This window comes from Anolis carolinensis, chromosome 4 (assembly GCF_035594765.1).
Source record: "Anolis carolinensis isolate JA03-04 chromosome 4, rAnoCar3.1.pri, whole genome shotgun sequence".
NCBI lineage: Eukaryota > Metazoa > Chordata > Lepidosauria > Squamata > Dactyloidae > Anolis > Anolis carolinensis.
This window is the reverse complement of record NC_085844.1, coordinates 32,050,386-32,076,940: the sequence shown is the minus strand read 5'-3', so window position 1 is coordinate 32,076,940 and position 26,555 is coordinate 32,050,386. Positions and strand designations below refer to the sequence as shown.

The window sequence follows — 26,555 nt, the reverse complement described above, 5'->3', positions numbered from 1 at the left end:
AAGACTGGAGAGGGCTCATCATAATTTTATGAGTATTTTAGTTTGAAAAGATAATCACAAGGAATCGCCCCCACCCAGGTGAAACTACAACAATAGGATTGTTCTAAGTTCAGTATGAAGCTCATGAAAAATGCTTGGGCTGCAGAATACCAAATAGGGCAACTGTGAAGTTGCCATTCATTTTAATGGGATTGTGCAGGAATTGTATATGAGCCTTGCTGAAAACGAATGCAGAGTTGGTACTAATCACATTTTATAACCAAATATTATTTTTTCTGTTCCCTGTCCCTGGAAACAAGCATATCGGTGAGTTAGCAGGAGTACAGATGCCGAATGCACCAGAAATTGCAGAAACCCAACCTCAAAGTTCAGACAGAATGTTCAGGACACAATTTTGCTGAACACTGTAGCTTGACGGCCTATAGCTAGTTTAATACCTGGAATCTGCATTTTAAAGTATCAGATTGTGTGTGCATGTGTGTATGGGCCTCCAAGTCAGCTGTCACCCAATGAATTTTCTGGGGATTTCTTAGGCAAAGAAATACTCAGAAGTGATTTTGCCATTTTCTTCCTGAGATAGAGCCTGCAGCATTCAGTATCTGCAGATTGTAATGTAAAAGTCCAAGAATTCTTGCTAGTCAAAACAGACAATTCTGGACAAACAGTCTAAAATTAAACAAAGCAGCTTCCTGCTCAGTCAGAATATTTGTTCCCTGAATCTGGAAATGTCTCTTCCAACTAGAAATCGGAAGGCCTGAAAAAAACTGGAAAAATGGGGGCGGGGGGACAAGCATGGAGTTGCGAGTTATTATCTGCAATGATGTGTCTTCCGTGAACGTAATATATAATATCTGGGTAAAGCAGATGAAATGCCACATGCAACTGGGTATATCCTTCTGCTATAGTGGACAGTGGGCAATTCAGAACATTGCTGAAACATTGACTGAAACCTGTGTCTACTTGATGAAAGTAGCAAAATGTAAGCACCTACAAGTCACATGGAATTTCTGAGGGTGTTGGGACTTATGGTGTTGAGTGCTTAGTAGGCCTGTGCAAAATTTTGATTCTCTATCGTAAGTCAGATCTAATTCATTAGATGCATGCTTATGATGCGATATCCAATGCATAGGTGTCACCCACAGCAAAAATTTAAGAATTGAAACTTTTACATTGTTTTTTTTTCTTAAGTTACATAAATGCCATAACTCTCTTAATTCACAGAGCAACCAAGCACTACCAGGAGGTGAACTTCTTGCCATGCCTTTCAGACAATCAGGGCCGAAGGAGGAGGGGAGCGTGGTGGAGCCGGGGTCATTGCTCTTTACATTCCTGAGCACCATGCACAGCCTCCATTTGCGATGGGGCAGGGAAAGAGAACTGACAGAGCTACACACTGGGTTTTTAGTTTAGCTTTGCAGGCAGAATGGCAAGTACTAGGGTACTAGCACCAGAGAGAGAGAGAGAGAGAGAGAGAGAGAGAGAGAGAGAGAGAGAGAGAGAGAAAAGGAGTCGATGACAGCTTAAAGCTGAGGCTTTACTGCTTGCTTCTTTTTTGGAGTGGGTGCATGCTTTTGCCTTTCATCTTCCCCCCCCCCCCCCCCCGCAGCATTTTGATGGTAGCTTCTAGGGACTGCCAGCCTATTTTGTGTGTGTTGGTTGCCACAACCCACACATTTTTTCTTGGGCAGGTACAATCCTTTTTTAGTTCATTTTGAGGGTATCACTATCTTTTAGGGCTACTGCCAGCCTATTTTGTGTGTGTATTGGTTACAACAACCAACACAACAAGTTGTTTTGAGGCAGGCACAATCCCTTTCTGGTTTATTTTGAGGGATCACTATCTTCTAAGGCAGTGGTTTTCAACCTGTGGGTCCCCAGGTGTTTTGGCCTACAACTCCCAGAAATCCCAGCCAGTTTACCAGTTGTTAGGATTTCTGGGAGCTGAAGGCCAAAATATCTGCAGACCCACAGGTTGAAAACCACTGTTCTAAGGCCACTGCCAGCCTATTATGTGTGCGTTGGTTGCCACAATAACTCTAAAAATGAGTGAGAAAGGAGTCTCAAAAGCCCTTCCCGCCACACAATTACTAGATGAAATAGTAATGAACAATTTGTTACTCTCATTATAGTAACGAAACTGACACTTATGATTTTTAGAAACACTATAGAAACAACTTGCTAGTGATCCCTAATTGTTCAATGAGGATTAAAACATTTTTCCCCTAGTGCTTAGCTTTTGTTGGATCTAAGCTATGATTTCCTCAAAGACCATGGGAAACAGTGGTGCTCCAGACAGAATTCTTGGTGTGGAACTTCAAAAAAACAAAAACAACAACTACAATAGCACATTGTTTTGCTTAAACAGTTACAAAATTTCCAGGCTATTTACAAACAAAATTGTGCTTCTTTTAGGGAATAGCTAACCAAAACAAGCACAACAACTGAACCTATGAACATGTATGCCTCTATTTAAAGTTGTAACTTGTTTACAGAGATATTTTCCTGAACTTGCTAATGAAATTGGCCTAAATAAGATCCAAGTTCTGCAATGAACAAATGGTACAATTCATTGCCAGATTCCTTGGACAGAAGACATTTGATTATGCTTATCTATGTGCACCACAAATGCTTTATGTTCTAATATGAGTTTTCTGTCATAAAACATAAAACAATGTTTTCATCTGATGAGTTTTGACCAATTTTGGGAAGATATAAACAAGTGGGTTCTATGGCACCTTAAAGACTGCTATAATATTTCATGGAATAATAATGCTTTGAGAACTCAAGTCTATTTTTATTTGATGCATAAAATGTTCTTCTAAGTTGGCAAGTATTCAAGGAGAGGAATAAAAATGTTAAAGCAGTGATGTCAGTGAAATTCAGAAAGTACACATGGAAACTCCTACTAGTCATTGTAGGATCTTTACAGTGACTATCCAGAAAGCAGTGCTTAAAATAGAATCATAGAATCATAGAGTTGGAAGAGACCTCATGGGTCATCCAGTCCAATCCCCTGCCAAGAAGCAGGAAAATGTATTCAAAGCACCCCTGACAGATGGCCATCCAGCCTCTGCTTAAAAGCCTCTAAAGAAGGAGCTTCCACCACGCTCTGGGGCAGGGAGTTCCAGTGCCGAACAGCTTTCATAGTGAGGAAGTTATAGTTAAGTTAAGATAAAGCACATATCCTAGCACTGGCATGCAAAATAGAAAGGAATACTACTTGTAATCTAATTAAAGTGTCATAAAGGCTGAGAAAATGGCTTTGAGAAAAATTGGTCAATAATTTTCCCCAGCTTGTATCACACTACCAATTGAGCTATCTCCCAACCATGCAGTTGCTTTGGACCATCCAAAAATAATTTCCCATGCCATATCGGATTGCAGATTTCCCAACAACCTGTCAAATTTAAGAGTACAAAACAGAACAGTGGTTTGTTTAATTCCTGTTTCCTGCAGTGACTGACCAAATACTGTGTGAAGCCTATGAGGAAAGCTGTCCTTTCTCCAGTTTCCTACCTGTAAGAAATATATATGTAGCCAAATATTACTATGCAGTGATAGCTTTACCCATCATGAATTAGTCTGAGTGAAGAGTAACTGTTCTGGCTATCTTGACATTGGTGCAGGATATGGATAATTTAGTTCTACTTATATACTTGAATCCTTTTGTATTTAAACTTTGAATGACAGCAATCATAATGACCTAGCCAGTTTTATAATACACTCTCTCAGAGTAATCCATTATCTGATTGTAGATGTCAAGTACATAAATAATGATGACATCAAATTGCCATTGAGTTCAGTCAACTAAGCTAATGAAACAGACTGCCAGCAACAGTGAGTAAACCCCTGACTATTAGATTGATGGGATACACAACAGGAAAACTTTCTGAAGTGTTTGTCCATTTCCTTCCAGGGGAAAAATAGAATACTGAGCCACTGTTTTAAATCACAGTACTGCCTATAATGTCTTATATAGGTCAGAAGATGTTTTACCCTCTCTCTTAAAAGCACCTTTGGCCCTGCATTTCTTTAAAGTAAAGCAGTTATTTTAAAACTGCCCTTTCCGCCTTCACCAGAGCAATATCTCTACTTATCATCTAGAACAGATGATGTTTCAACATCTGCCTATTAGAACGTGAGGCTGACACCTTGAATGTAGTACCTCTAAAACTCTTTGAAGGGCTAAACATCCAGCAATCCTAGCCATCAAAAGCAATGGTGGAAAATAGGCTAGAGCAAATTTTTCGTTATTTCGTTAAATTCGTTAAAAATTCATTTCGTAAGCAATTTCGAATTAATATTGAACCATCTGCTCACTGCCCTTACAAATATTACGAATTTAAATAATAAAAGTACCTTTTTTCGTTTGTTTCTGATGTCTTCGGATAAAGCTGTAGCCCCTCTGAGAGGAGAAGCCATGTTGGCATGCCTCTCAGTCAATCAGAGCGGAAGAGGGAGGGAGGGAGAGGCATGGACATCGATCTGCTAGCATTTTAAAAAAAAATGTTGCTTCAAAAATCCCCAAAAATCAGTGGATGGGTCAAACATTATGAAACTTGATAGGCAAAGAGTACTTAATTTTTGCTTCCATTCTGGCAAATTTCATCATAATAGCTTTCATAATGCAGGAGAACGAAGCCTCTGAATATTGACCATTAATGAAGCAATTCGCCATAACGAGAGAAAAAACTCCATTTCCCAGAAGCCTTAGCAAGCCAATCAAAGTGGAAGGAAGAAGGACAGGGAGGCGTGGCTATCGATCTGCTAACATTTTAAAAAAATGTTGCTTCAGAAATCCCCAAAAATCAGTGGATGGGTCAAACATTATGAAACTAGATAGGCTAAGAGTACTTAATTTTTGCTTCCATTCTGGCAAATTTCATCATAATAGCTTTCAAAATGCAGGAGAAGGAAGCCTCTGAATATTGACCATTTATAAAAGCATTGGGCTGAAGCAAACGTTTCTCCAATAGTACTATGCCCACTTGCAAACTACAATTCCCAGGTGTTCCAGGCCCTCTCTCCTCTTAACATTCCCCACCCCCTTTTGTCCTCACTTAGAATCATAGCGTCATTGAACAGTAGAGTTGGAAGAGACCTCGTGGGCCATCCAGCCCAACCCCTTCTGCCAAACAGGAAGACACCATCCAATCCCTCCCAACAGATGGCCATCCAGCCTCTGCTTAAAAGCCTCCAAAGAAGAAACCACCACCACAGCCCGGGGAGAGAGTTCCACAGCTGAACAGCTCACAGTGAGGAAGTTCTTCCTAATGTTCAGGTGAAATCTCCTTTCCTGTAGTTTAAAGCCATTGTTCAGTGTCCTAGTCTGCAGGGCAGCAGAAAACAAGCTTGCTCCCTCTTCTCTATGACTTCCCCTCACATATTATACATCATGTCTCCTCTCAGCCTTCTTTTCTGCAGGCTAAACATGCCCAGTTCTTCAAGTCACTCCTTATAGGGCTTGTTCTCCAGACCCTAGATCATTTTAGTTGCCCTCCTCTGACCATCTTGACCAAACTTTCATACAGTATGTGAATTCTTGGAAGGTATGAGAAGTTTAGAGAGAAGGAGGGAGGAAGAGGTTTGAATTTTGGACTCCAATTGTGGCATGATTCCCCACTCAGCCACCCACTTGGGCAAGTCACACACTCTCAGCCCAGAAAAGCCAATGAAACAGGAAATAGCACTTTCAAACCAGGAACTAATTTCCTTATTCAGAGGCTGATGGCCATCTGTCAGGAAGGATTTGATGGTGTACTATGATTTCTGTTCCTGGGTGATAAATGTCATTTCCTAATTGATTCTGTCATAGAAACATGGCAAAATCTATGACACTGCCTGAACTTTGTGCAAGCGACATGGATGGAACATATTATGGTTTGGTCCACCAATTTAACAAAGTTTCAGCCACAAAAACAAAGTTTCTGAAGTAGAACAATGACTTTCACAGTAAAGACAACCCAATGAAACAGGAAATAAGACTTTCAAACCAGGAACAGATTTCTGCAATTATTAAAAAATGGTTTATTATAAAAGCTATGAAAATTCGCCAAAAATCAGAGGATAAGGGAAACGTTCCAAATTTTGGTGAGCTATCAGTGTTAAATGTGTTCTACCACTGTACCAAGTTTGAAGAAGATCACTCAAAAAATGAGGGCGGGAGAGTCCTGTAAAATCTCCCCTCGTGCTGTTTTTTTTGCCACTGCGCATGCGTGTCCGCCATTAACGAATTAATTTAGAAAATAACGAATTTTCGTTAATTTCAAATTTTTTGGGGGGCAAAATTTGGAAATGACATCAGAAACAAAACGCTGGCGCCCCCTACTTTTGAAACGAGTTTAGAATCAATTTTTTCATGGATCGCTCAAGCCTAGTGGAAAATGCTATGCAACAACTTGAAAGCCACATAATTCCCACCCCTGCAATACACAAATAAAGTGACCGGTTATTATGAATAACAAGTCAGCAGTGAAATCAAAGAATGACAAAGTCATATAATTGAAAGAGACCACATGGGCCATCTAGTCCAACCCCCTGCCATGCAGGAAAAGCACAATCTAAGCACTCTCGACAGATGGCTATCCAGCCTCGGTTTAAAATCCTCCAAGGAAAGGACTTCTACCACACTCTGAGGCAGAGAGTTCCACTGCTGAATAGCTTATATGGTCAGGAAGTTCTTCAATAACATGCAAAATTTGTTATATGGGTCCACTACATGTTATAGACTTAAGAATACAACACAGAGGTAGACACGTTTATGGTCTCTGAAATAAGTAAGACAAACTCTGTGTTTTCTTGTGGCCAATATATTAAGTGCTGCCTATTGTGGGCATTTAACTCATTGTTTATTTCTTGAACCTGAAGAAGGCAAGGCATGAAAGCCTAGGAATCCACTCAGATTTATTCTCTTGTTTTAGTGCTGTCGGGGACACTATACTGTTATATTTTGGATCTAAGCAAAAGGCCAATTTGCAAACCGTGACTACAGTATATCTTATTAATGAACAAGGAGACATAAAAATGAGGCTGATACAGATGTGAATTTCATTTCATGATTCCAATAGAAATTTTCAAGCATGTCAGCATATAAAAACCATTCCAAGATTTCTTTGTCTGGATTAATTCACTTAGGATAAGAACTATTCCCTGGTCTTGGCTCTGAAATCTAAGCCCACGCATTAATGCATATTTATGCAAATAAAATAGTTATTCCATTCTTACTTTAAAAATCAGGTCTGTAAGAATTTTAACACTTTCCTATATTAATTTGAGTTGCTTACTTGTGATTAGTTACCCCAAATGTTTACTTTCCATGTAATTTAGAATATCTAAAAATGTGGAGAAATCCAGCTTTCTAATTCACCACATCTTGTGAATGGGGCAAACTTTAATGGAGAAAACTGGTTCCTAACATGAAATACTCCTGCCTATAATGTCACTTTAAAAGATGAGGAATTTGTCAAATCAAGTGGCAACTCCTAATTCAGCACACAAAATATTGGAACACACAGGGATTCAAATCACATTCCTAGCATTTAATTGCATGAATTGCAACCCTACTCCAAAGAGCAATGCTGTATCATTGATAATTTAAGTATCACAGTTGTGGCTGTGATCTCCAGAATGTCCTTATTGCTCAATATTGTTTTCAAAATGTACAGCCAAGCAGATAAACAGCAAAGTAAAAAAAAAAAAAAACCCTCTATATAATATTGTTGGGCCAGCTGCAGTTGTGTTTTTATCTGAGCAGCTGTCAGAAGAAAAGAAAAGAAGCATCTGCTCCAACTACGAAGAACTCTGCAATCCACACAAGCAGTGAAGAACACAGTATGTGTAAGATTCTTCAGTGTCATTGTATGTTGGTATAAAAGCAAAGATGATTTTACTTTCCCAGTAACCTTGGCAATACCTTCAGTAAGCTGTTCACTCTCACTATTTGCACAACAGCCATGAAGCCAAGCCAAGCACAGCAAGTCACTGAAAGGGAGCATGTTCACACTAGGTTTGGTCCTTAGCCAAATAGTCTTCTGATGAGCGTATCATCTTTTATCTAGCTTCCATTTCTAGGGAAGTGGCGAAGTAATTATCTGTTGACAGGTTGTTCTGCTCCTGTCCTTTGGCTTTTAAAAATGCATCTTCCCATGAAATTAAATAATGAATTGGCACAGCAGCTCAATTCCTCAATGTAGGTTGGAATCCCACCTCATTTTAAAAAAGCAACAGACTGGGAGGTAGGCCAGTTCCATGTTTTATGGAAGCAACTGGAAAATATATGGGGTATATTAATCTGAACTAAAATTCCATTAAAACAATGAACATGGGCTGATCTTAGGCAAAATTCAGATGAGCTACCAACTCAGTCATTCCCTTGATCAAGACTGTGATTTCATCAGGTATGTCCTCTTTTAATCAAAACCATTGTTTGTCACCTACCTATGCACTAGCAAACAACTGTTTGAATGAATAATTCCAACCAGAATTGCAAGCCTTCTTAGATGATCCACTCATAACAGAACAAAAAAAAAACTAATTTCTTCCAAAGAAACAGTTATGGATTAAGCCATGTACACTAGAGAAGGTTTGTGGGTTAAGCTATACTTTAAATACAATCTTGTGTGAGAAATATAATTGCAGAGTACAATATCCTTCTCATATGAGGTTGATGAACAGACATTTTAATAGTAGTTCTCCACATTATTTCCACCCATTGGGCTGGAAAGGACCTTGAGTTAACAGGACAGGTGTGCCACTAGAGAAGAACAATATCAAAGTAAACCTTGTTTCTTTTGTAATGATCTTGTGGGCTTTTCCCTGCATTCAGCAGTGCAGGTATCCAGAGCCAATTCCTATACAGAACTCATGCTAGTTGTGTGAACAGCCATCCTGTCTTTCCCGGGTTCGGCGACCTGGGGGCATGAGATGTCTGTTCCCTGCCAGCCTCTCCCCATTGCTCCTCCCAGGCTTCTTTACTAGTCACATGGCCTAGAAGCAGGGAGAGCTTTGGACCACCAACAGGTAGGTCCCCTTGTACCCCTGTAGTTGGCAGCATTCGGATGGGACAGTAGGTGCCAACTGGGCCCCTGCCAAGCAGTGCTGAACCAGCTTCAGCACAGTGTCAGATATGGACAATCTACCACCTGAGCAGTGCAGATGCCCTCCCGCTGCCTAGGCAGCTCAGGGCACCTGTGTCTATCCGCAAGCATTTTAGATGCCAGTCTTGGCCCACATTTTGTGGCTGTGTAGAACCACTTTCTGCCTTCCAGATATGCTTATATTTAGGGACAACTCTACTTCAAAGCACTATAAATTTGACTGGACAGATCTGAAAAGGTGTGTTTAGGTATGTGGCTGAGATAATTTGCCCTGTATATAAATCTATCAAGGAATGGAAAAATTAGCCTATTTTCACTTCATGTTGCTTTTAAAATTCTATTATTTTCCATTTCTGCATTAATATGAATTTTTTAAAAATCACGTCATAATAGAAGTGTCAGAAAACATTTTAATCTGCTTTTCAAACTGTACTTTGGTACTTATTTATTCTTTTGAATTGAGAACTATATTGAAACATATGGGAATTATGAGAGCTAGTGGATAATTAAGGTCCAATCCGTAAATTAATCCAGTACATGACATCATGATCAGCCCATTTAACTTTAGCATTCAAAGAGACTAAACTCCTCCAGCATGCACTACATTCCTGCCTTTCTGGTAAGTAGATGCTGAACTTTCTAATTTAATTTTTGTTGGAATACAAGCAACACAAAATCCTTGGTATACATTCATACAAGTAGAGCAGTTTAATCATCAGACCAGGCAGCATCCATTAAATACACTGTCTATATAGCTCAGCTACAAAATGCTGTTACATTTTAATTTATGTCATATTTAATTCTGTAGTGGAACAGTTAAGTACTAGAACAAAAAACAAACATACAGTTCTTCTAGACTCTCTTCCTGAGAAAACTTTCAGATGTTGAAAATCAATTCCTTTTGTCTCCTCCTTATTCATCTGCTACACATTAAGTAGAAACTCTGGGCATCCAGTGTTTCTACAATAGCCTTTCATCTCTGGAGATGCCTGGGACCAATTAAAATCTTACTCTCCCTTAAATAATGGATACGTATTGCAGCATGCCGCTGATTTATCTGCCTGTGATTTTTGCCAGCTCTTTCATGAAGGGGCAAAAAGCTAATCTGAATCTTTTAACCTGAGTCATTCTTGAGGTTACCAGCTTGCTGAATACATTAAGAGAAGCATTTCAAACAATTAAAAGTATGCATTGGCTTCAAAATACACAAATTAGAGAAAATATGTCAACACCATAGACCACCTTTTATAAATATGTTAGTATTTATAAAATTAGTCAAAAGCTATTCTCCCAAAAATACTTTGTTAGGTGTAAATATCCAAAAGTAAACAACGACAACGACAACCAATACAGACTATAAACAAAATTTGCCAGCAATGTTAAACTGAAAGCAATTATACTTAGCATCTGTTTAGTGGCGTGGGTTTAATCAAGACTTCCCTTTCCACACAGATTTTAACATTTCTTTTTTCTCTGAAAGACACAAGAATTCATTTTATCCAAAACACTTCAGAACTGAAAACAAAACGTATCACTCGCTCTTCACTCCTGACTTCCTGTAATATATGGATCCATTTTGTCCTACACCATAGAAATTCACAGCCTTCACTGACATCCTCATGTCTGAATTGAAATTTACCACCTTCATCCCTAATTTACTCTTTCTTGCTCTTTGATTCAATTTTTCTTTTGCCAGATGCTGCCTCTGTATCCTTGTCTTACACATAATCCCTGTAGGTGAAATAATAAATTCTACTTAAGGAAACGTTCTCTCAACTCTGCTTACACTTCCCCCTCCCATAGATATCCCAGTCCTCTGACAATTGTACATTCACAGACTCCTCCTTTATTTAGAAAAGCAATGCAAGTTAAAAACTATTTGAATCACAATCCTTCAGTTGCTTAGATTTCTTATCTTAAATTAAATGCAATTCAGTTTTCTGTGAAAAGAGGCCTTTAGCCTATGAACATTCTCTGACTCACATTGGATTAAGAAACACATTTGACGTGGAAGTGTGTCACTATAAGATGTTATTTCCTTTCCATTGTTTCTGGTTACATTTGTGATTATGCCACACCCACCTTCTGATATAGTTTAATCAATAGACAACTACTGAAAATATATGTTGTATTTTTGGTATATGCAAATATAGGGGGAAGGGGGAGGAGATGTGAGTGATTTGGTGCTATAAATCTGACCTAAGTTTCTTTAACAGTGGGTCCAAATAAATGTGTCAAGAGTTAACATGTATGAGAAATAAATACATAAATATCTTATGAATATATATTGAAAAATGTGTCCCAGTGAGCTAAAAAATGCAGTCTGAAACTGGGCTATTGACACTTAACAACTATCTTTACGGCAGGGTATGCACTTTGCATCTCTGTATTGGAAATTAGATTAGACCAAGGTCAAGAATAATTTGACTCTCTCCTGACGTTGGACTATATTAGTGAACATTCCTTACCATTGCCCATACTGGCCAGTCTGATGGGAAATGCAGTTCACAGATATCTGAAATGCTAAATGATTCTTGTCCTTGGATCATATAGAAGTGGGCAAGTATGGTCAGTAGGTTCATTCAGTAGAAGCCAACTTCATGGGCACTAAGTCAGGGTACACGATATTTTGGGCCCTGAGGGTCTCATGTCAACTGAGGTTAAGGGACACACATGTATACAAGCACATACTCACAAATCTCCCAATTTCATTTTACCACACTAAAAGAGGTCATATTAATTTTTTTCCCTAAACCTAATGTTTTGTTGAAGTTCACTGGGTAGGGGTGGATGCTGTCTTATCTTCTCAGCCATGCACACTGGGATCACTCTTTCCCAGTTGGCATTAACTGATCCACCAGTGGCAGATAACATTATGTGGGGTTTCCCTGGCTTGCATGGAGGGTCACTGGGGGTTGTAAGTTGCCCATACCTGGCACAAAGCATCTATGGTTGCATAAAATAATTTGATTAATACGCGAGTGCACACACCAATTGCAGCCCTGTTCTTATTAGAACACTGGCATTTATCTTTCCATCATGAAATGGGGAAAATAGAAGGAACCAGACACTAACAAATGCAGTCATACAGGGAAACAAAGCTCTCCTTCCAAAATTCAATGGATAATGTTGTCATGGTGGTATAAGTAGAAAGTAGATGTTTGGACAAATGGTACTTAGGCAGCAAACCCTTCTGCCTTAACATTCAGAGAGCCAACATAGTTTTACTGAAGTCGCATCCAGATCTTGAACATATTTACTTGCAGAGATTCCTGCTATTTATCACTGATGTCTGTTTCTTTTAATAGGTTTAAGAATGCAACATTAGCCTTACTTGGAAACAAGTTCTAAAGTCAGTGGGATTAAGTTCCAGATAGATAGATTTGGAATTTCAACATTAGCCAAGTTTAATGGCATAATAATGTCCTTGCCCTTATTTTAGAATGACAAGAGCAAGGGACGAATAGCATTGAAACTGAAGAACTTTGCATGAAAGTAGTGAGACCCAAGTAAACTCTCAAAGCTGTGGTTTTTTTTATCCTGTCCTCACATTTTGGGAGACTTTGATGCAAAACCACCACACAAAAGCCAGCCATGTGTTTTAGTTTGAAAAAAAATGTGAAAAGCATATGATTCACATATCCAATGTTGCTTATATTTTTGCACTGGTGATGCACAAAGCATTTTCTGTTATGATATGATTTCAGGCATCAGAGTAAGAACAAGCATGAGTGCTGAGGATTTGCTCAGCAAATTTCAGCTAGCTTGACTTTTGTCAACTCTTTCTTTTTTCATCATTTTTGCTCTTTTCTTGCTTTTCTTTAAAAACCAATGGCTTGCCTTGAACACAATGCCATATATTTTCACTTATGAAAATAACAAACTTTGTAAGGAAAACTCAAATATTTTTAAAGCATTTACATAATATTGTAAAGCAGAAGAGAGTTTGGAATTGGCTTTTTACACAGGAATGGCTTACCTCACTAGAATCCTCTTGCTGATTGATCACAGCTAGTGCATCTTCCGCAGCCTGCCGCTTTGCTTCTGCTACTGTGCGCTCCATTTTTGCTCTCTCTGTAGTAATCATATCATGGGCTTTTCGTTCTGCCTCTGACACTGCCTTCTGCAACTCAGTCATTGCCTGACGTTTTACTTCATTGACTGCTTCCTCTGCAAACAAGAGAAGACATTCTTTTCAGCTCAACAAGAACAGCCATAGATCAATGCTTATATGTACGAAGTAGTTATATTCTGAATAATATAATGTATATGTTTCTCATTTGGGCAAATGCTCATTATCGGAAATATAATTAGTATACACAAAAACATGAAGCTTGCTTTATTATTTATATATTTCTCCCTCTAGATCACTTTAGAGCAATTGTTCCCAACCTTTGGGCCTCCAGGTGTTTTGGACTTCAGTTCCCATCGTTCCCAACAACTGGTAAACTGGCTGGGTTTTCTGGGAGTTGAAGTCCAAAACACCTGGAGGCCCGAAGATTGGGAACCACTGATTTAGAGCCAGCTCAAATAGGCTGGTTATAACTATTTTTGGCACAATCTAAAGATTGGAAGAAGGGCCACGTGGCTGAACAATTTTGTTTTCTTGTGGTGCTTCTGATCATAAGCTGCAGCATTATAATGGAAGTTTTCTTGCTACTGAATTCCCTTACAGTGCTCTTCTTTTTGGGAAGAGATCATTCTTTGTTTTAAATCACTGTAATTTTTTCATATCATGTAGTATATGAATATACTTTCAGCTGTATGGATTCTGTATACATGGATTCAACTACCCACAGCTTGAAAATATACTCTATTTATTCTATTCTAAGACACATACCGCCCCGAAATAAGTGTCTTTAAAAAGGGGTGTGTCTTAGAATGGAATAAACAGAGTATATTTTCAAGCTGTGGGTGGTTGAATCCACAGTTTGAAATCATTGATGTCTTAGAATTAAAAAAAATTGATATTTTACAAAAATCCCAAAAAGAAATACCTTGATTTTTTTTCCCATTTTATACAAGGGACACCATTGTATTATACCATTGTATATAATGCGACTTAAACATCCATATATGGAACAATGGACTGACATAGTATGAGATGGCTCCCTTTATTCATAATTTCTATGCACAGTACGCCTCCGTGAAACTGGCTTCATTTATATACACTTGACAAAAAGTCATCCCCAGTCATTTTCTAGGACCCTAGCATGACTCTATGATATTCTTGAGCTATAAGAACTTCATATCTATATAATTTGCAAAATCTGGGAATGTAGTCCTGTGGATATGAGGTCATATTGCATCTAGTTTGAAGCTTGGACAATAACTACTATGGATCTTTTAAAACCTTTTTCTGGGTATCATTTCCTATTTTAAAAGGTCAATTTTAAACATGCAAAAACACATTGCTCTTCTGAAATAAATATTTTAATGGTATTCTGTTATACTTTTATAATAGTAGTTGAATCATGTTGAATTGTAGACAAATAGAATTCTAGACAAACATGCATACAAAGGCATAGCTGGATCAGAGCCTTAGAATAATGTGAGGATAGTTGCAGTGTCTTAGATCTAAATTATCAAGCAGAAGTTAATGTAACACATCCTGCTTTTTCACACTAGATAACATGACTTGTCATCAATGAGCCAGTTGGTTATTTGATGGAAGAGAAATGGAAGATTTCATGTGTTCAAGTGACAACTAACACAAGTGGGGTTTTTTAATCCAACTACTCTAATTAACAAGGAAACTATCCTCCCCCTGATTTAGTGTATCTAATTTTCATCTTTATTCAAAGCAAAATGACAATGATTAATTGAAAATGTAATAAGCAGTAATTATTAACTTGGCAAACCTAGTACCAATTAACACTCTATTAAAACTAATTATGACATGTTTCATTCAAGTGTTTGCACTTAATTGTTTCACCCACTTAAGAAGCACCTTAATTAAATGTTCTGTTTAATTAAAAACATAAGATTCCTAATAAAAATGTTTTACTGTAGAATAAAAATATTAGAGTTACAAATGTTCTATGGGTATAGTGGCTTGTACTGTATTCCACAATATTATAAATCTAGTTCCCTTTAGACAAAGCTGTTGCATCTCCACCTACAAGCCTATCAGCATTCATTTAGAGGTTAAGCTCCATTGTGCCCATTGGGAACCATGCCTGCAGAAATATGCACAGCATTCTTCTGTTAGTTAATCCGGTAGACTAGAATGCCAGGACTTACACCAAATGTTTACTTGAACCCAATGTCACTTTGGACTCTCCCTCTCTCTGCCATTTTGTACAGCAGATTAAATGTCATATTGATATGTCTCAGACTCAAAAGGATATGATCTTTTAATTTTGGGCATAGTCTTAACATTTGATGGTGTATGTTTTTATTAGAAGAGCACCATATGAAACCACAAAACTGGCTTGCTTTTAAATACCCCTAAACTTATTGTCAAAATCTCTGTTTAAATGGCTAACACTGAGGGCCCTTCCAGACAGGCCCTATATCCCAGGATCTGATCTCAGGTTTTCTGTTTATCTCAGACTATTTGGCAGTGCGGACTCATATAATCCAGTTTAAAGCAGAAAACTTGGGAGCAGATCCTGGGATATAGGGTCTGTCTGGAAGGGCTCTGGCTGCTCTGTTTTTATTAAGAAGTCAAAACATCCTTTTCCTTAGGAAAAGACTGAGCATAAAATACATTCATTAAAGGATATCTGTTGCCTGGTAAGATGCACTTGGTCTAAAAAATCTAGAGAGGAAACAATAGTTTAAAGAAAAATGATAGCAAAAGACCAGTATGCTTTAATTTTTATGAGAGTTAAAAATATGCCCTGACATTACCCTCTCATAAATGTTGGAGGGAAAGGAAAAATCAGACTATGCAGCTATGCAAGACTGGGACTCATTTACTCTGAATATTCAAGGTGAATTACAATTCCATCTAAGTGGCAACAGGACAATAATTTTTGCTTACGATCAAAGCTGCAGCTTGACTAATTGTATATGCAAATAAGGCAATTTATATTTAAATTATGCATTCCTATTCTGGTCCCACCGGCACAGACAGATCAGCAAAGAGAACTGGTAGGACATTTGCAAGATGCTTGAATATTTATTACCAACTGCAAACATTCTCTGATCCCTTGAAATGAAATATATGAAGACAAACCCACAGATGCAAATTTTATTGCCATCTTTATGAAAAAAGTCTCAAATTTAAATACAAGCCTTTTGTATGTTATGAACCATGGTTAGCAATGAACGTATCTTTGTTAACAAATCTCTTAATTTATCACATCTTATATGAAATTGATTTCTAAAAAAAGGCTATTAGTACTCGCTGTCATACTCTGAATCTGGCCACTCTTGTATAGCACCTGTGGCATATTAGGAAATAATAGCAATAGTAATAATAATTGTTGTAGTTTAGTCAGCATTTGAAATTACCTATTCACTTCCCATAGCTATTACATAAATCTGATGCAAGAACCCAAATCTCATGAGCACCGTGTTTATGTCCTGCAGAGCACAGCATTTTTGGCAGCTTCTGTTGTCAGCATTAAGCCAGGAGCCAGAAGTAATCATGAGCTTTAAGTCCAATGCTTCAAGGATAAATGACTAAATATAAAATTTGCATTTGAGGAGAGGAGAATGGCTCCAGTTTCTTTCTGAACATGAAGGGTTTCTTTCCTCCCCAAATCAGAAAGTTCATTTTTCAAACCAACCAGATTTCATAAGATACTCTCCTTTGCCAGTCTCATAATGTTTATCACCTGAGATAATATGGTGGTTACTGCTCCCATCACTGTCATTCATTTTTGGTGGTCATCAAAGAAAAGAGAGGGGTTTGAAATGACAAGGAAGGGGATGGTTGTGGGGAGCTTCTCGGGTTCAGATTTTGGCCCAGGTTTGGACAATGGATGCTGATCATGCCGGCTGGCGATTCTGAGAAATGTAGTCTAAAGATGTACGTTTTCCAAGCTCCTATTTTTTCTGTTCTGAGCCAACTGATCTGACTGTGTTTGCAGAGGCTTAAAACCAAGTATAATTTGTTCTGCCTGAAGGATGAAAATAAATGATGAAAGTTTGCCGAACTGGTATTGTTTTTCAAAATTGTGACTTTTATTATATTTTGTAAAGTGAGTAAAAAAAAATCATTTGGGTGCATAACCTTACCAAAGGGAAATGTGATATATATCCTGAAAACGATCTGTTTGTTATCTGGGTTTCTTTCTATTTTTCAAAAAAATGTATACAACAAATTGACAACCTCTTATCTTCAGACGTAATTATAACGATTTTGTGTTCTGATCTGTTCCAGCATAAAATTATTATCTGAAACTGTGGTTTATTAGCCGGAGTTTGTTGTTGTTTGATTTCTTAAATCAGAGCATTAACAAATGCACACAGCTGCCAAACTGTAACACTCATGTTTTTAAACAATCCTTACCAGCTTTCTTCCAGATCTCCTCTGGCACATATCCAGAAGCAGGCCGGTGAAGGAATTCCCGATGAGAATCTAGAAAAAAGAAGGAAGGGGGAGGATAAGAAAAACAAAAGAATATCATACCTAATGCTTCAATGGATCTAAAAAAATATCCTCCCTCTTTGATGATTCAATCAAGCAATATAACCTTTATATAAAATGAAGAGAACAATAAAACATTTCATTTCCAAAACCTCTTACAGAACAGATCAGTTGGCTCATCCTAAACTGATATAGCATAATTCTTTTCCTCACTTTTAAAGCTAACCATGTAATAGATTCTTCAAACCTTTTGGTTTTCTTCCATTTGTAGTTAGGCTTCATTTTAAAAATATATATCAAAGGACCATATGGTACCTTTGAAGATCTATTTGTAAAAAAACTGAATCGGCCTCTGAACTATAGCCTCAATGTGAAAAGAAATACAGACAGCAAATATTTTTCTTGGTTTTCCTTATAAGAGTCAACAGCTTTTCCCATTATCAGATTTTGGAAAGCAAGGATCTAAGAGCACAAGGCAATACTGGAAATCAAAACTTTTGATTTGGAATAAGTGCTAAAACCACAGCACTATAACAAGAAGCTGCAAATCTTGGATTATAGCCAACATTTGTGAGGTACCAGTGGAAATCCACTTCCACTTATGTACAACTGACTTTTTCAATCCACAACATCTCCCTGTGTTCACCAAAACCTGCTTCTGGGGATAGCTTTGGATACTGTGCAGAAAGATGTAGTAAAGCTACAGCTGCACCGAAACTCCTTTGGGAGAGAGGACGGGATACAAATAAAGTCTATTATTATTATTATTATTATTATTATTATTATTATTATTATTATTATTATATCAGTCAGCTTTGGAAAGATTGACTTGGATTTCAGATGTCAATTGTTGAATTATCAGATTTTTTTTTAAAAACAAACCCTGGTAGAGAAGTGAGGAGGTGATCGTTGTAGTCATATCTCCTAATATCCCACCCAAAATTTGGTTTAGGAAAACACACCTTGTCATTGCCATTTTGCCTATGCCACTTCAACCTACAGGTGGAAAATCCAATGAATGCCTTTTTTGAATAGGATTGCTTGTTTAATTATGTTTTAATTTTTAATAGCCTGGCTCTTAGTTTTGCTTTGTTTTGTAAGGTGCTGTGGGTCCCATAGCAGGAGAAAGATGAATGAATGAATGATTTAGTGCTGTTTAGTGTTTACCTAAAAATGATTCCCTATATCTCAAATCCTAGATACCAGAAACAGGGATTTTAGCCTAAGGCCTTCTATAGAATCTACACTGTAGAATTAATGCAATTTGACACCACTAAACTGCCATGGATCAATGCTATAGAATCCTGGGATTTGTAGTTTAATGAGGCACCAGCACTCTTTGGCAGAGAAGGCTAAAGATCCTGTAAACCTAGCATTGAGTCACAGCAGTTAAAGTGGCATCAAACTACATTGAATCTACCGTGTAGGTACAGCCTTAGTTGTGTTTTCCAGGGAAGCATTTGTAGTTCCTACTACAGTTCAGGAACAATTTTTCCACACATTATGAACTGTCCATCTGAGCTGCGAGCAAAATCTAAACCCTAAAAGGCCATACCTTTAAAAAACAAACAATACTCTGATGCTTTTTTAAGAGGAGGGAAAGTCTTGGCATTTGCTTTCTAAGCACGAATATAAACAACCACAACAAAAGGTTTGAAACTAGCTGTAAATGTCTGCATGATCAAATGCCACTGTAACGCCACATTTGTGACAGGTCACTGCAATCATCAATGCCACCCGCACTCCCGAGCTGTTGTCACAACAAATCTGAGAATCAGCCCATACATGCAAAAGTCAGTAGATACAATATCTAAGCGCATACTATAATGTTTGTAGAATTGCCTACTGTAGATCTCACATTCAATCATTATTTAATAATGTTAAAAAACAAATTGTCTTTAATTACCATTTTTATTCTGAAATGAACCTGAAACGAGGTGACAATACCCAGCAGTTAGAACACAAGGAGATCATGGGGATCACTTTCTCTTAAACACCCAGCAAAAGGTGATTCGTAGCTGAATGCATCTGGCAGATGATATAGAGCAGGAAGATAAACCATGTCTGTTGAATCTGGCAGCTTTTACAATATAGTCTACCGTAAGCTTCTCATTTGGCAATCACAGAAGAGACCTCTTTACCGTTCCATTAATCATCAGGCATGAGATTTAGATTCGACAAAGAGAAGTGCAAAGCAGCCGTTAAATTCAATACATTATGCACTGTTTGGTAAAGGGAGGAATGTGAAACAAGATCTTCCACTGAGCTGCTCTGGAGATATACCGAACATATATTATTTAGATGCCTTTCTGGTGGAGCATTTCTTTTACAAAGGGCAAGCCAAAAATTGTGGTAGTGGCACAAAGCAGTGAATATTGTTAAAGTTTATGTAAAACCGGCAGTAAGTTTTGTGTGGGAGTACTACCTTCCCTGCACCAGGTGTGTTAAGAGAAAAAAGACTCATTCTGGCAGTTATTATACGCAGGTTACAGTTTGGGCCACTTTCGGTGGGGTCTTACTGGGTACTTATTGGGATACATGATGCTCTCCCTCACTTGGGATGGAAGTTGGAGATGCCATACTCTCTGTGTTGGTATGATTGCATACAAAGACTAGATGAGTTTTGTTATTCTGATGGACTGTTATTTTGATGCAATGCCACAAGCTTATTTTAATTTGTTTTGAATTCTGATGAACAAGAGTAAATTTATGTTTCCTCTTTTGTGCCTTGTAGAAACATTCTGGAGAATTGAAGTAGTGGCTAGCTAGCTGTAAGCTTGGCATTGCTCTGAATGCTGAGTTGGAAATGTCTATACAGTTGTCCCTCCATAGCCACAGATTCTGCACCCATGGATCCAATCATCTGCATTTGAAAATATATTTAAAAATCCCCCAAAGCAAAGGTTGATAAAGCTCTTTTACATAAAGGGCAGCATTTTACTATGCTGTTGTATATTATTACCTTAATGATCTATGATTTCACAAAAACATAGAAAAATCCACAAAGGCCATCCTGTTCAACCTCCTGTAATTTCTCCATTAAATTTATGAGGCATATATCATAATAATAATTTTTTTTAAAAAAATACATCACATCTTAACATCTGTATAATATTCAACTTTATACTCTGGACACACATGGGCAATAATACTATTAGGGATTGGGGGAACTTGACAAACCATACATTTCTTTCTCTGTCAACAACAACAACAGCAACACATTTTTAAAATACTCATTTGCTATGTCTTTATCTACTTTATGGGGCAGATGCTATGATTTTCAATAAAGTCTTTATGAAGTTGGAAGTATTGCTTAAAAATGGAATATGAAATGCTGTAATGTCTTGTTTAGGAACACGAGAGTCAAAAGTAAATGGAATTCAATGACATCATTGACTGGATTGCTAGCTAATTGGTGCAATTTCCAAGTAAAAAGATCAATCGAGCTCATGTTCCAACCACAATTCACATAGATAATGAAGCCAAGACTATTGAAAGAATTAAATCAAGATCTTATGAAAGAGTGCCATGATTTTTTTCATTACAGAGAGAAACATGGTATAAAGAATGATGAAAATTATAAGAAACATATTTTTAGATTTGTGTAAAATAATTATGAAAATGGTTATGAAGCTAGTATGTATAGTTTGGTGCATTTTTAGACAAACCTCTCCCAAATTCTAGAACAGAAAGAGCTCTTAAAAGCTCTTAAAAAGATTGTATCATTGCAACCTCCATTATGGAATCTGAAAATATGGCAGGAAAATGGTTTTAGTTTTCTTTCTTTTAAGGATGTTAGAAATCCACATACTTTTTAGCTGCCCACTCATCTTGGCTGGTTAAAATTTCTAAGTGGAACCGAGAGGTCTGCTGGCTTCTTACGTTATGAACAGAAGCTTCCTCCCTTGCTAAAATCACTAGTCCTAAAGAAAGTAACTTCAGGCAGGGATTATTTAATTGATTTTAAATCAGTATCTAATTATTTTTGTTGAAACGATTAACTAAATGAGAAATGGCATAGGAGCTCCAAGGATAACTGGTATATACCTAGAAAAAAATGAGAGCACTCCATCTGCCTAGCTATACAAAACTTGGGTGCCTGAGGCTACTTTGAATGAAATTAGATAATCTGAATCTGGCTGCTGACAAGATGGAGAAGATATAGTAAGGTGTTGTCTCTCTGCTGAAACACACCTCTAGCACTGAAGACTTTAAGCCTCTGTAGTCTGGGAATAGTGAACAACTGGCTGTCCTTACAGATGTGTGCGTCCTCAGGAGTCTGGATGGAGGCAGCTGAGACCTGGAGCTAAATCAAGTTGGATTCTGTCCAAACTCTCACAAGTCTGCAGAAATTCCAAAACAAGTCCAGGAAGAGCACTAGTTCTGTTTCCAATAATTTCTTTTTTTAATACTGCTCTCCTTGTGAGCAAGCCTTTCCCCACAGAGAAAGCTAAGGCTGACTAGCATACATCCTTAGGTGGGGTCTGAAGCAGCAGCAACAGCATATATGTGAGAAGCCAGCAGAGTGGTCACAAGAGCCCTACATTCTTTTTTCCTGTTAACTACTCTGTTGCGTATGATCTTTGTTATTATTGTTATGCCTCCAAGTCACTTCTGACTTATAGCAACACTAAGGTGAACCTAACATGGGCTTTCCTGGCAAGATTTCTTCAGAAGGGGTTTCCTTTGTCTTCTTCTGAGACTGGGAGTGCACAACTTGCACGAGGTTTCCATGATCTTGGATAATACCTTATTTCACACAGGTTTCTCTTTTTCTTGATACTGTTCTACTGTGATGGCTTATCTGTGGATTATTTTGATCTTGGTTGTTAACTCCCTGTTGTGAATTGCCTTGTTGAATGGTAGGACTTGACTTTGATTTATCTCTGATTGTACCTCTGATTAGTCCACATTTGGCCTGGAATAGTATAGCCTGTAGAGATTCTGTCACAGGCTTGCATCTCCCTGGGAAGAGGATACCATGCCAACTAGGCGTGTGTCCTGCAGGGATACTCGCTCTTAATTTATTCTTGCTCTTAGGCTTACTTACACCTAGCATGGGAAGGTGTGACCCTGACTCCATCTACAAAGGCTATTTTTGCAATAGATGCCCCCAGAAATGTTTGGATGCATGTTATGGGAGAAAATTGAAAAAAATGCTATTGTCTTGTTGTAATGCCATTTTGAAAAGATGTTGACTTTAATTAGTATTAGTATTATTATATTTGTACTGATGTTATGCTCTTGATAATGATACGGACTAAGTAAAGAAAATTCTGGTAATGTAAAAAGATCAACACAGATTTAATGTTTTGGGGTGGCGGCGGCAAAGCATTTTGCACAAAATAAATCCTCTTTATGCAAAAATGTTGCTTTTTACAAACAAACACATACATAAAATGTGTGATACATATAATCAAATTCAACAGAGAGAAAATTTTTGAAATGACATCCCTCGTAAATATCATATTTCATTGCATAATAGTCTTTTGGGGAAGGCAAAATTGGTGTGTGTGTGTGTGTGTGTGTGTGTGTGTGTATATGGTCGATGACCAGCAAAAAAAATTGTATTTTGACTTTCCCTGCATAATAGTCACACCCTTAGTTCTATAAAATATAGCATTTTGCCTTTTCTCTTTGTTTGCCTTCATTTTGTGTTGTTTCTTGAAAAACTTCTGAATGCTCCAGTGCTTTTTTAAAAAACGAAAATCCACCATTTGTGTGTGTGAGAGAGACACAAAGAGAGAGAGGGTGACAAGAAGTGACGTTGAGGAGCATAGGATGGATTGGCAAGTGCAAACCCGTCTGCTGTGTGATACATTGAATCACAGTATTTCTAAAAGGTATGGAGAGAACGGTTTATGATAGCCTTCAGCTATCATAAACTATGGGTTGCATACAGAAGTACCATTTCCTGCTTTGTGCGTGATGAGGTTCCATGTGCTGAGGGAGAACATACAGCCGAAAACAAATAACCTCCCCCTCACAACCTTAAAAACAGGCAAGGAATCAAGGATGATCCCCAAAACACAACTTTTGTTCTCTATTCTGATTTTACAAACGGTAACACCATAAGCATAGCTATAGAGAATGGAATAAACTTAGCTATAGTTAGCTATACTACCAAACCAGACAAAAGGTGGATAGAACCACAGTGAATCTCTTTCTGTATTGTCAAGGGTACACACCTCTTCTTTTGGAAATTAAAAAGATTATCCAGTTCACAAGATCATCACAAACTTCACAAGACAGCAATAAAAAAGTATCTATTAACATAGGTGAGAGCAGAGAATTTTTAACTATATTGCAGCCTGAAAGTCTACTTTGAAAAGAAGGAAAATATTCATCTCTTCAAATACTTGACCTACTGTCAACATGATGTAAAGTTTTTTCATGTATACACTGCAGGAGTTTAATCAACCATGAAATCAGGAGCCATTGATAAATCAAAGAGAACCTGTCAACCTGGATGTGAAGTTCAGCAAGTATAAGAAGCATTTTGGAATTCTGCAGATCAAGAGAATTTGGTTCAAGTGAAATAAGCAGTATTTAAGTGTTGAAAAAAAAAACCCATTTTTGACAGCTGAAACATGACAAGAAGAAATATAATCCATGTCCAGTTTGAACATTCACCCTCATCTCCTTTAAATTCATATCACTGTACAGATAACAAAAAGCCTAGGGAACCACTTTTTGTCTTCACTTATATAGTTATAATCAATAAATGATTAAATTGGGCTCCAATTGAGATATTGGTTAACTTCTTTCAGGCAATGCAGGAACCAGGGTAGGTATGTAAGACTAGAAGCTGGTGGGTTTATTTTGTTACTCAAATTACAATCACAAACCCCCCCAAAACAAAACCCAGTAATCTTACAAATGACCTGGCATGCACAGGTGTAGTTACCTAAATCATATTATTATATATGGCATATGTGCACTTTCAATTCTCCTGTTAAATTTTTCATTTGAAATGTATATATAGTTTAATCACATTACCTTATTTCTACTCTGCACTTCCTCTGCTTTATACAGTACAATAGAATATGTATCTACTCAGGAGTAAATCCATTAGCTTCGGTGGCACTTATGCTCAGGTACACGTTCACAAATTGCACTCATGATGCAACTGAGATCAGAACTTCCTAGGATTTCAGTGGAACTTATTTGCTTTTGCACTCAAAAGCCACCCCAACTCCATTTCTTTCCTGCCAATCCCAATCTCTGTTTTCTCCTTGCAGGGCAACATGTGTCCCCGCCCCTCCCATTCAAAGACAGAGATTTTGCATAAATATAACAGTTCAAGTAAATATTAGATGATGATTTCTACATGTGCAAACTCGCAGGTTGGAAAGAGAGAGAAAAGTGGCTCCTGTGCAAAAATAACAAAAATACCTTACCAGGTGAAGTGAGACAAGATATATTCCCTGTCTGCCCCAGAAGAGACATCATGTAAAAACTGCCAACAAATATGTTTTGCAGAAAAGGGTTGAAATAAAATATGGTCCTTTTTATCTCAAGTTTAAGTTCTGAGAGAAAGAATGACTCAAGGTTTCACATGATGGTCAGTGAATGCAGGGCTAGAAATGGGGCAACAGTGTGCTTCCAGCTCCGTATAGACCAGTAGTTCTCAACCTGTGGGTCCCCAGATGTTTTGGCCTTCAATTCCCAGAAATCCTAACACTGGTAAGATGGCCGGGATTTCTGTGAGTTGTAGACCAAAACATTTGGTGACCCTCAGGTTGGGAACCACTGGTATAGACTATCTTGGAAACTTCAGAAAGGTACAAAGGAGCCAAAATGAGATGAACTGAATGAGACAATTGGCCATCAGTGACTGAAAACAGCATGTGGGTTGCGTTCCTCCATTAAAATGGACTCCAAATTGCCGTACAGTTGAAAAGCAACTTGTCATATACGTTGTTCCTGGATCATGTATGAGTTCCTTCTATAAGAATATAGTCTAGATATATTTGACTAGAGATCCAAAACAAATTATCTTCCTTTTACTGGGGCATGCTATTCATGTAAGCATTCCTTGTTCAAATCTAAATTGAAATGGACTGATCTGTTACCATTTTCCTTCATGTGCAGAGGTATGGACTGGATTAAGGATTATATTTCTGTGTATGAGCTTGAAAAGCAGGACCATATAAAAGCCGATGAGAAAAAATGAATGCATTTGAAATGTGGCACTAGATATGAGCTCTGTGGATACCACTGACTGCAAAAAGAGAAATGAGTGGGTCCTTAAGGAAATCAGGATTGATTTTTCACTTAAGTCAAAATAATTAAACTGAGGCTGTCATACTTTGGACATATCTTAAGATAACACAACTCACTGGAAAAGACAACAGTGCTTAGCAAAGTAGGGGGCAATAGGAGAAGAAGAGCATATTACAGTTCAAGTGATTGAATATAAGGAACCATGGCCCTGAATTTGCAAGAACTAAGCAGCTGATGACCAGGGATCTTGGAGGGTTTTCATTCATAAGGGTTGCCAAAAATTGAAGCTGACTTGATGGCAAGTAACAATAAGAATTTTATAGTGACACACCTTAAATCCTTTATCTGCCTTTGTAGACCCATCAAAATCTATAAACAAATAAGCAAGCAAGCTTGTTCTATGCTAAATATACAACATCCTATCAAAATCTGTGAGTAAATAACCTAATCCCAAGGTAAATACTTGACATCCAGAAGGAACAAGTCCACAGCTCATAAGAAAAACACCCGTTTTGTTCTCATAACGAACACAATTGATCCCTGACACTCCAGGAGAAGGCTAGAAAAAGCTTTTCTGTGGAAACCCTGGTGAATCACTGGCAGCCAATGTAGACAATACAGTGCTAGGTCAAGAACTTAGAAAAATGACTGTTTCGATTACAAATCCTAGATCTCCACAGCTAAAATAAACA

General features: G+C 37.7%; 1 protein-coding gene across 5 annotated transcripts in view; it reads right to left on the bottom strand.

Annotated features, from left to right (window-relative positions):
- runx1t1 (RUNX1 partner transcriptional co-repressor 1) overlaps positions 1 to 26,555 on the bottom strand; it is a 179,063-nt gene that overhangs the window by 7,970 nt on the left and 144,538 nt on the right. For 4 of the 5 annotated variants that reach the window (XM_008108352.2, XM_008108351.2, XM_062980189.1 and 1 more), the window contains 2 exons: positions 17,560 to 17,628; positions 13,075 to 13,265 (listed from right to left, as the gene is read on the bottom strand). In XM_008108352.2, coding sequence (XP_008106559.1) covers positions 13,075 to 13,265; positions 17,560 to 17,628 — 260 coding nt within the window. Of the gene's footprint in view, positions 1 to 10,495; positions 10,569 to 13,074; positions 13,266 to 17,559; positions 17,629 to 26,555 lie in introns of all 5 variants that reach the window. The other variant, XR_010005918.1, reaches the window with a different exon arrangement.